Source organism: Alnus glutinosa, chromosome 13, assembly GCF_958979055.1.
Source record: "Alnus glutinosa chromosome 13, dhAlnGlut1.1, whole genome shotgun sequence".
NCBI classification, from domain to species: Eukaryota; Viridiplantae; Streptophyta; class Magnoliopsida; order Fagales; family Betulaceae; genus Alnus; species Alnus glutinosa.
The window spans coordinates 23070370-23081931 of record NC_084898.1 but is presented as its reverse complement, the minus strand read 5'-3'; the positions used below and the strand labels follow the sequence as shown (position 1 = coordinate 23081931).

General features: G+C 39.1%; 1 protein-coding gene across 1 annotated transcript; it reads left to right on the top strand.

The window, feature by feature from the left end:
• The first annotated feature begins 2140 nt into the window (after positions 1–2140).
• LOC133854801 (acetylornithine deacetylase-like) lies at positions 2141–7088 on the top strand. Its single transcript, XM_062291072.1, has 10 exons — positions 2141–2535; positions 3407–3651; positions 3764–3872; positions 4576–4714; positions 4797–4854; positions 4944–4961; positions 5109–5231; positions 5512–5665; positions 5749–5782; positions 6874–7088. The coding sequence occupies exons 1-10, from the start codon at positions 2206–2208 to the stop codon at positions 6984–6986; spliced, it is 1323 nt and encodes a 440-aa protein (XP_062147056.1). The 5' UTR covers positions 2141–2205; the 3' UTR covers positions 6987–7088.
• Positions 7089–11562: the final 4474 nt, after the last annotated feature.

The window sequence follows — 11562 nt, the reverse complement described above, 5'->3', positions numbered from 1 at the left end:
GGGAAGATGCATTTGGGGTACACGAGCTAAAAGGAGGAGGTGGAGCAAGCTGACAAGGGTCCAAGGGTGGTGGTGGAAGGCGGTGTGGATGATGGACATCAACAAATCTAGCCTGGAAAATGAGAAAATTAAAAATAAAGAAAGAAAGAAAAGGGACAAGGAAAAAAAGAGAAAGAGGAGTGGGAAGAAAGGAGGAGGGCAAAGGTGGGATGTTTGGTGTTGCTTTTGAAAGAAAATATAATGCGAAATATAAATAAATACAAAAAATTACGTGGTTCAATCTATGACTTATGTCTACAAGATAAAGCCCAAATGACTACATTTTGCTCTTATTTCTTTGAGTGATGTTTACAATATAACATGCTCCTATTTATAGGAGAATTAGATAATACAAATAGACTTCAACTGTAATTTGGTCACAGTCTTCAACTGTGACTAGGTAATAGTCTTTAACTGTAGTTAAGTCACAGATTCTATAACTCTTGATATGCTCTAACATTCCCCTCAAAGGTGAAAATTTAATGAATCTTGAGTTTGATTTTTTTTTTTTTTTTTCGCCTAAAGACTGCAACAGACGGTTGAATCTCACTGTAAACCATCAGGAACGATCTGATTTCACCGCAAAACACCAAGGGCGCGGTCGAATCTCGCCGAAAAATACCAAGGGATGGTTGAATCTTGCCGCGAAACACCAAAGAACGGTTGGATTTCACCATAAAATACAAAAGCCAGCAAAAAAATAAAATCAAATCAATTGAAATCCACAGGATCCAAAACTGCCGTTAGCCTATAGCTCTGATACCATAAAATAAAATAAAATATAATGCAGAATATAAAGCTGAATATAGATAAATAAACACACAGAATTACATGGTTCGTTCTATGACTTAAGTTTACAGGATAAAGCCTAAAGTGCTACATTTTACTCTTATTTATTTGAGTGATGTTTACAATATAACATGCTCCTATTTATATGAGAATTAGATAATACAAATAGACTTCAACTACATCTAAGTGATAGTCTTCAACTCTGATTAGGCAATAAACTTCAATGTAGCTAGGTCACTGTCTTTAACTGTGACTAGGTGATAGTCTTCAACTGTAGTTTCTTCAACTGTAATTAAGTCACAGTGGAATGGGCATAATAGCATCGTCAATCTCGCAATCCATCTTTGATAGTCTTTAACTGTAATAATCTTCAATTGTAGCTTAAATTCTAGAACTCTTGATATACTATAGGTTTTCACTTTCCAATGTTCTTTCTCTATATATGTTTGTTGGTTCGACTTGTTTGGTTTGTAGCTGGTTAGCTTCTTGATTGTTTTCTCTCTTTGTATGATGAGGCAATAGGAAGCAATTTGCTATTTTATTTATTAATTTTGAGTTTCTTTTCTTTTCTTTTTTAAACTTTGAGGGTGTTTAAGTAAATTTAGTTTCTAAGCTCAAGGTATTTTCGTCATTTCACATTAAAAATTGGAATGTGTGACACATGTTTGTTTTTGTGTTTGAATAAACGTGTTCGGCTAACATAAAAGTTATTTCGCCAATAATTGATAGTTGAAGGAGTTATATGTCACGAGTGGTAGTTCGTGAAGACAATCTATATATATATATATATATATATATATATATATATATATATATATATATATATAAATGAGTTATAGTTGGTGGGGACTAGAGTATTGAACCTCTTCTTGTCTTTGAATACTCCCATCTAACTTAAGCCCAAGGAATAAGCTATTAACTTGGCCGAGCAACACTAGTAAATCTTTCGGATTAGAATCTCTAACAATTTGTTGTCTGTAACACATTGTGAGAGAGCCCAAATATGATCTATCTGTCCAAATAATATTTTAGCTATCCGACCACCTAGTCGGACATATGAGTCTCGTGTAAACTTCCACACATGACACATATATTGTCCAAATTATAATAATTTAAACAAAAAATTGCTCGAAAAGAGATGTAAATCTCCATGGAATCTATCAATAATAATAATAAAAAAAATTAAATTATTTTTTTAAAGAGAGAGAGAGAGAGAGAGAGAGAGAGAGAGAAAAGGAAAAGAAAAAGAAAAATTAAGTTCCTAGGTATCTATCTTGATTTCTTTTATTCGTAGAAAACTTTGGAACATATTCTCCACTTCTAGTGCCCTTATAAACGGAGTTACGCACCGGTTCGTATTCGACAGACGCTCCAACAATGGCTTCCTCGCTCGTAAAACAAACGCTAGGTGACCTCAATAAGGACTCCTTCGTGAGCCTCCTCTCGAAGCTCATTGGCGAAGCCAAGTACGTCCAGAACAACCCACCTGAGCTGATCCCAGAGGAGGACAGGGTGGTCAAGCACGTCTTGGACGCCCTTCTTCCCTATAGCACCACCACAGGGGGAGGACCCCTGGTGGTCAACCATGTCACCTATCATCCAGGCAGAGGTAACGTGATCGTGGAGTACCCCGGCACCGTGCCTGGCAAGATCTTGTCCTTCGTGGGATGTCACATGGACGTGGTTACTGCTAATCCTGATGATTGGGTCTGCTTCTTGTGCTTAATTTGGTGTTATCTTTACTGGGTTTTTCTTGAATAGGCTATTGAATCGTTTCATATTCATAAATTCAATCTGGGATTGTTTGTTTTTTCTAATGTTATACGTAGTGGTTGTTATGAACTGGTTTCTGTGGAGGAAATTCCTGTCATAAGTTATTGGATTCATCTAAGTTTATACTGCCCTTTTTATTTTCTTTATAATAATTTATCTGGCATTGTTTTTTCTGGGATTTTGGGCCTTTAGGCGATGTGATTTCAGGCTGCATACAAACACAATCTGGGTTGTTCTGAATTGGATTTAATGCTTGGCCTGGGTCTTATCTAGTTCAAGTTGCTTACCATATCGAATTTGGTGGCTTTTAATCTGTACCCCCATAACTTTGGCACTGAATCTTATATATACTCAATCTCAATTGGCTTCAGCACTTGATATGTTGTAAGGTAAAAGTTTCAACATATCAATTTTGTGAAATTCAATCTGCATTTGCAAATTTCATTTTTATACTCATTCTGTTAGAATCATCTTTCTTGGGGTTTTTAGAATTGGCTTCAGCACCATTCTTTTACAGATTAAGGATGACCCATGTCAAGCTTTTGTTCAATTTGTTCTCTCTTTTTTGGCGATAGTTGATTTTCTCTCTATTATTAATTGCGAAATAAAAACAATATTTTTAATTTAGTTATATTAGCTGTTTTTCTTTTCTGCAGTTAATGTATAAGGTCTGCCTGATGATAACTAAAAACTTCTCATTATAGCAACTCTGTTTTTGAATTTTGATTTGAGTATAGAGTGATGGATTTGTTCGGGTATGATATAGTGATGTTCTTTATGCATCTTATGATTATCAATTTTACAGGAATTTGATCCATTCTCACTGAGCATTGATGGGGATAAACTCCGCGGCCGTGGAACTACTGATTGTTTAGGGCATGTTGCCCTTGTAACTGAACTCTTGAGGAGGCTAGGGGAGAAAAAGCCCAAATTGAAGTCAACTGTAGTTGCAGTCTTTATAGCCAATGAAGAGAATTCTGCTATTTCTGGGGTTGGTGTGGATGCACTTGTGAAAGATGGACTACTCAATAAGCTGAAGGAAGGTCCGCTGTAAGTGAACGGCATCTCTTGTTTATGAACAGAAAAATAAAGCATCTCTTGAAATCTTTACATTAAAGCTTAGCAGAATTTGGTTATTGTGATTTTTGGCTTTTCCACACAGGTTTTGGATTGACACAGCGGATAAACAACCTTGCATTGGTACTGGTGGTATGATACCTTGGAAACTTAAAGTGACGGGGAAGCTTTTCCACAGTGGCTTAGCACACAAGGTACACACACCATTACAATTATGTCATAGAGTCATTTTTGTATAAGGTTTCTGTCCACACGGTTCCCCTAAAGGAAATATTTGCTTAGATTCTTTACAATAAAGTATACCAAATTGATGAGACTGTTTTGCTGGTTTTCTAAGATTCTGAATGAGTGAGAGAAAAGCAGAAGAGAATTAGGAGGAAGGAACATGCTGTTTTTAGGTTGCAGATGAAAATGAATTGAAGGTATTGGAATTTAAATAGTTCCCGTATTATGTATAAAAATTTTCCACTCAAATACTGAGCAATAGTCATGTGAATGACTAAGACGAGTTGGGATTGTAGTTATCAAGTTTGAGGTCACACAGAGAATTCCAAAATATGTCTGTGAGCTGAGGTAGTGAGAGAATGCTTGATTCCTTTAGATCTAAGAGACGGTATGGTTCTTGATAGAGTGCAATATTGAGATGACATAGAGTTGGATTATGTAAGAATCTTAAATATAAAGTGGTTGAGAGTTATTTATTGGGTCAAAAATCGGACTTGTACATTTATTAATTTGAGAATTTATACCAAAATATAGCAATTCCATTAAATTTTTTAGAATAGTTAGCCTTTGAACAAGGAAGAAAGGAGGTGCTTGCCAAAAAATGAAAATACTGAAATCATATGTCCAGTTTTTAGTTGTTTATTCATTCAGACTCTTGTTGAATATCCGCAGGCTATAAATCCTTTGGAGCTAGCAATGGAAGCACTGAAAGAGATGCAATCACGCTTTTACAGGGACTTTCCTCCCCATCCTAAGGAACAGGTCTATGGATTTGCAACACCTTCAACCATGAAACCAACTCAATGGAGTTGTAAGTTTTTTTGCCTATTCTGAAAAGTTATGGGGGAAAAGAAAATTGTTTCATTATACCATGCTCAGCATCTTTATTGCAGATCCAGGTGGTGGGATCAATCAGATTCCAGCTGAGTGTACAATTTCAGGAGATGTCAGGTTTATAATCTTCCCCAAAAACCTTTTTAAGACCTTTTCTGGAAAATGAAGAAGCTTAATTTTTTTAATTCTTTTCTATTGATTTTCAGGTTAACTCCCTTCTATGAGTAAGCAATCTGCTTCATCTTTAAGGCAAAAATTATTACATAGAAGCCAATTTCTTTATTCTGTAAATTTCAAGTGATCTTCTTAAAAGGAATTAACAAGGCCAGCTTATGGATTTTGAATTCCAATTTTCTGATGCTCTGCTTCAGTGTAAAAGATGTAATGAAGAAGCTACAAGAATATGTGGATGACATCAATGACAACATTGAGAAGCTAGATTCACGTGGTCCTGTTTCAAAATATGTCCTGCCTGATGAAAACCTGAGGGGAAGGTCTCTCTCTCTCCATCCCTCCCTCCTTCCCCCCCCCCCCCCCCCCCCCTCTTCTCTCTCTCTCTCTCTCTCTCTCTCTTCCTTGCATGAATTTAGACAAGTAATTTGGATACTCCTTTAAAAAACTTTGCTGTACTGGAAATGTAGTTACATATGCTTCTGTAAAATGTTGTGTCTATCTCAAAATAATTTCTTTTAGGCACCTTAATCTCCTCTTCCATATTTCTACTATTTTGCTATATTACAAAGTACTTAAATGGCATTTCTTTCTTCCCTACAGTCTTAAAATAAGTTTTGATGAAGCGATGTCTGGAGTTGCATGTGATCTTAATTCACGTGGCTTTCATGTATTGTGTAAAGCTACTGAAGAGGTAGTTGGGCATGTAAAGCCTTACTCAATTACTGGCAGTTTGCCACTCATTAGAGAACTGCAGGTGAGTATCTCACGTTCTTCTATGGCTTTTTGAATTTTCATTCTTTTACTCTTTCATCCCTCACCGTCCTTTTTCTTTGGTAGGACGAAGGATTTGACGTTCAAACTGCAGGCTACGGTATGATACTGTTAATATTTCTTCTTCACCATAGACTTATTATTGAAGCTCATGTACCTTTTGATGTAAAGTAACCCTTATAATCTAATGTGGTAAGGCACATTACTAATGTGCATATTGTAGGGAAAGATTTTTATTGTTTATACTTTTTCATGTGAAGAATATGACTACTGTTGGCGACACTAGTCCATAATTTCCTTTTCTCTTCACATAATATGTTCTTATTTTCCCTTTTTATTTTCTGAATTCATAACACATTTTTGGACCATGGAATTTGGCCATGGTCAAGGTGAATTATGTTATTTCGTGGGCTAAGATATTGCATGACAGAGGTGAATGCCAAGAAAGATTTATGTTTCTGACCTCAAATGTAAAGGGCTTGCCACAGTTGGTCCATCAAATAGATTACGGATCCTCCACCCTTTAAAAATAAAAGGATCCAAAACACACGCATAGATGTCAAGCACACATGATTTAACACCTGGGTATTGGGATTTATAACCTCCATAACTTGAATCAAAGCAAGACTCTCTCCACAAATTAGAGGAGATGCTTATTGTTCATAGTTAAGCATAGTTCCTTCTGCTAGTAAGGGGAACTGTTGTTTTCAGCGGTTTGAGGTTTACTATTTTTTGTTCAAATGGGTAGCTTTTCCATAGCTCGATGAAGATGGTGCCATGTTAATTAATGGTGTATTGTTAGGTCATATTCTTTTAACTGTCTATTGAATGGCTCACATTTTCAATGGATGAACCTAAGCAACTTTCACTAACACTGCCAACCACCTTGTTAATTTGTCTTTGTTTTTCGGAATGGCTTTTTTTTTTTCTTTTTTTCTTTTTTCTTTTTTTCTTTTTTTTTTTTTTCTGGCGGAGTTGCACTCCATCTTTATTGACAATGTCTTGAAATTTAACATTATTTCTTAGTTTGATTTACTCAAAAAGAAGGAAAGAAGTTGCCCAGTGTTTTGTGCATGATGGTCTTTTTTTCTTTTTCTTTTTCTTTTTCTTTTTTTATGATGAAGTTATTAGGTTGATCATTTGAAAGCTCATTACAAAATCTGATTCATTGCTTTTGCATCATATTTGCAGGTTTAATGGCCACATACCATGCCAAGAATGAGTACTGTCTTCTCTTTGATATGTGTCAAGGCTACGAGGTCTTTGTCAGCATCATCTCTCAGCTAGAAGATTCTGAGAAATGATATGTGCCAATTAATGGCCCTTAACTATGTTCTCAACAGATGGAACAAACTTTGGTTTATGTGATTGGCATAGTATTTGAGTGAGCTGCCAACTTTTTGATCCGGAGTTTTGTTCATTTACAATTGCTTGTCCTTATGGCTTAATTAAAAAGATTTAGTAATGGGACAAAAGAATTTACATGATTCATTATATGCAACTCTCTGAAGAATACTTGTATTTCTTAAAAGCATATGAGAGCACGTGAAGCCGTTGGATCAAACGAAATTCAGCCATTCAATTATGCGTAATAACCCACTCATTTACATCAAGGTTAAACCCTATAAAACCAGCTAGCTTGATAAAGCCCCCCTTCTTCTATGTTAAACTATACGATCCAGATAGTTTGGAGGAGTGGGATAATATGTCTATACATGTGACTCCTAAACCAAATCCTAATAATACTCTTAATCCAAATTTTAATAATAAGACTTCTAATAAAAAATAATTTCTGAATCCTAATAAGATAATAAAAAATAAGTCGATTAGTCATGGGCTTTTTATATTGGGCCCAGCAAGGGGTGTAATTCCGAGCAAGTTATAACTGGCCAGAAAATCGTAACCAGGCACCAACCGGAAAACCGGTTCGGTACTCGGTTATTTATAACAGGGTAACCGGGCAGTCGGAGCCGGTTATTAGTTTCTTAGACACCCGGTTATAACCGGGTAATCGGCTCCGAGTATATATATATATATATATATATATATATATATATATATATATATATATATATATAAATTAAAAAAATAAAAATAAAAATTACCCTCCTGTCCTTTACCATAACACGGTATTATACACCCCCTCTTTTCTCTTTCGCCTTTGCTTTCTTTTCTCTCTTTGTCTCGACGATACGGCGCCTTCACAAGTTCACCTAAGCTTCTTCAGCTTTTCTTCTTCTTCGGCCCTACACGGCTACACGGTATTCACCCCTTCACTTAGGGTTCTTCAGTTCTTTTTCTTCGACTTTGATCTTTCTCACCCTTCGTGACTTCGTCTTTCTTTGTTTCTCTACAGATCTGGTGACTTCGTCGTTCAAAACTTCAAAGTATGCCCATTAACACAAAGAAGAAAAATGAAGCAAGGGGAATATGATTCTAGGGTGTAAAGAGAATTAATGGAAGAATTCTAGTAGGAATATTAATGAGCTGGAGAATTAGGAGAATTAAAATGATAACAGTAATAGCAAGTTCGAGCTGCCACCCTCCAAAAGACAAAAGCAGTAAATGCCAGCTGATAACCCTAATACCCTAGAGGCTTTATATTATAGCCCCTTGCAATTAAGCCCACTAAGCCATAGATAATAATAGACCCACATAAGGCCCATTAAGCTGGCCTTTATTTAATAAGTTCGGTTGCCCAGATACACTCTTTAGACACACCATTTGGACAGCACTAGTGATTCTAGCTGTCACGCATCTCTCTATCTAACCATCTATCTTCGCCACTTGTCTCTTGCAACTCCACTTCTTCTTCGAACTTCTTCTGAACTCCTCGATTCTTCAAGACTCCAACTTTACCCTTCCTCCTCTCTCAGCACTGTGACAACTACCCCCACGATCAGAACACCTTGCCCACAAGGTGTGGGTAAGCATCCTTGAAACGGTGGTATTCTTCCCAAGTGGCGTCGTCGGCGGTTTGCCCGTCCCAGCGAACGAGTATTTCGACGAGAGCCCGATTGTTCTTCGGCCAAGATCGGCAATCCAACACCTCCACAAGTTATGGTTGGAGAACCCCTCGGGCGTCAACAGGAGGCAATTTTGGCAAGGGCACCACTGCAGATCCCAGTTTCGGTTTTAGCTAGCTCACGTGGAAGACAGGGTGAATACGAGCTTCCGGTGGGAGCTCAATCTCATAGGCCACTTTTCCCACGCGTCGGAGCACTCGAAACGGCCCGTAGAACCGAGGAGAGAGCTTCAAGGAGCGTCTATGGGCGACGATGTTTTGTCGGTACGGCTGGAGCCTCAAGTAAACCCTTTGACCCACTTTTAATTCCCGCTCGGTCCTCCTTAGATCCACATATTTTTTCATGCGTTGTTGGACCTGTTTGATGTTGTGTTGAAGCAGATGGCAGATTTGCTCACGGTTGCGGAGCACTTCGTCCACTGCCTCCACCCAAGTAGTACCGGGTACATAGCTAAGGAGTCTAGGTGGTGGAACCCCATAGACGACCTCATAGGGTGTCATTTTGATAGCCGAATGCCAACTGGTGGTGTACCAGTATTCGGCCCATGGAAGCCAGTGGCTCCATTCTTTAGGACTGTCCTGTGCAAAACACCTTAGGTAGTTTTCTAGGCTTTTGTTCACCACTTCAGTCTGGCCGTCTGTCTGTCGATGATAACTAGTGCTGAGCTTCAAAGAAGTTCCCTGTAACCGAAATAACTCTTTCCAAAATAGGCTGGTAAATGTGGTGTCCCAGGTAGAGACAATTGATTGGGGCATTCCATGGAGCTTAAATACATTATGTATGAATAGCTGGGCTATCTTGGCAGCAGTGTAGGGGTAAGAAAGGGCTGTAAAGTGGCTATATTTAGACAATCTATCCACTACGACCAGAACCACTGAGTGCCCTTGTGAGAGGGGCAACCCTTCTATGAAGTCCATTGATATGTCAGTCCAGATTCAGGTTGGGATGGGGAGAGGCTGGAGAAGCCCTACTGGCCGAGTATTCTCATACTTGTTTTGTTGGCAGCCATCACAGTCTCTAATGAACTTCTTGATTTCCTTCTGCATGCCTTTCTAGTAAAAATCCCGCTTAGCCCTTTGTATAGTTTTGTCATACCCCGAGTGTCCTGCCATAGGATCACTATGCACAAATTGGAGCACTTGAGCCTTGATTTCAGGGGAATTCTCAAGGATAATTTTTTGTTTATACAACAAAACCCCATCTCGGGTTGAGTACTTCCGAACATCCAACTCATTCCTTAGCCATTTCTCCCATAGGGGTTGCAGTTCTTCATCAGTCTGATATTGCTGCTTGAGTTCCTCAAGCCACTCTACAGTAGGGATAGATAGTAAGAATAAGGTGCCATCTTCTTCCCATCTCTCCTTCCTTGACAGGGCATCAGCCACCCTGTTTTTCGCCCCCTTTTTGTACTCCACTACAAAGTCGTATCCCAGTAGTTTCGTGATCCATTTCTGTTGGAATGGGGTGCCAACTTTCTGTTCCAGCAGGAATTTTTAACTCTGTTGGTCGGTTCTCACAACAAAAGGTTTTCCCAATAAATATGGCCTCCATTTTTGGATTGCTGTTACCAAGGCGAATAGCTCATTCTCATAAACTGACATGTGTAAGGCCTTGCCCTTAAGGGCTTTACTCAAGAAGGCTATTAGTCGATTACTTTGAATTAAAACCGCTCCTATGCCAACCCCGCTAGCATCGCATTCGATTAAAAATGGCTGGGAGAAATCCGGGAGGGCTAAGACAGGGGTCTGGGATACTGCCCTTTTCAGGGCTTGAAATGCTTCTCGGCCCTCCTCTGTCCAAGTAAAAGAATTCTGGCGCAACATGGCTTTCAAGGGGGCAGCTATTGATCCATAGCCCTTTACAAATTTTCGGTAGTAACCGGTAAGCCCTAGGAACCCCCGAAGTGCCTTGGTAGTCTTTGGAAGAAGCCAATCAATCATAGCTTGGATCTTTCCCGGGTCAGCACAAACCCCCTCACCCGAGATGATGTGGCCTAAGTACTCGACCTCTGAACACCCGAATTTACACTTAGAGAGCTTGGTAAAAAGCTGGTGCTATTGAAGCATGGTTAAGGCCTTTGTGAGATGTTCTATGTGGGTGTGCATATCAATACTATAAATTAGGATATCATCAAAAAATACCAACACAAATTTCCTTAGATAGGGCTGAAATATGTGATTCATCAAAATTTGAAATATGGATGGGGCATTGGTTAGCCCAAAGGGCATAACCAAAAACTCATAGTGCCCAGAATGGGTTCTAAAGGCTGTCTTGGGTATATCAGCCTCCACTACCCGAATTTGATGGTAGCCGAATCGAAGGTTCAACTTAGAAAAAACCTTAGAACCCCATAGTTCGTCTAATAAATCATCAACTAAGGGAATAGGGAACTTATCTTTCACCGTCACCTTGTTGAGAGCCCGGTAGTCCATGCACATTCTCCATGTGCCGTTGGCTTTCCGTACAAGCAAGACCGATGAGGAAAAAGGGTTGTGACTTGGCTGGATCACCCCAGCGTCCAACAGCTCCTGGACTATGCACTCTATTTCTTCCTTTTGGAAATACGGGTACCGATAGGGCCGCACTGAGACAGGTTGGGCTCCTGCCTCTAGGACTATGGAATGGTCATGGGCTCTTGAGGGAGGAAGGCCCTTGGGCTCCTTAAATACCCCTTCAAACCGAGTTAGAACCCCCACTAATGGGCCGAGTATAACTGGCCGCTTTTCTGTCCTTAGGCCGAGTTGCTGGGCCTGTGTTACCCTAACCTCTTGGGCCTCGGGTAAGGGTTGGCCCACTAGTTGTAACAGCAGCCCTTTTTGCTCCATCTTAGGGAGTTTAAAAGAATCCCCCCCCC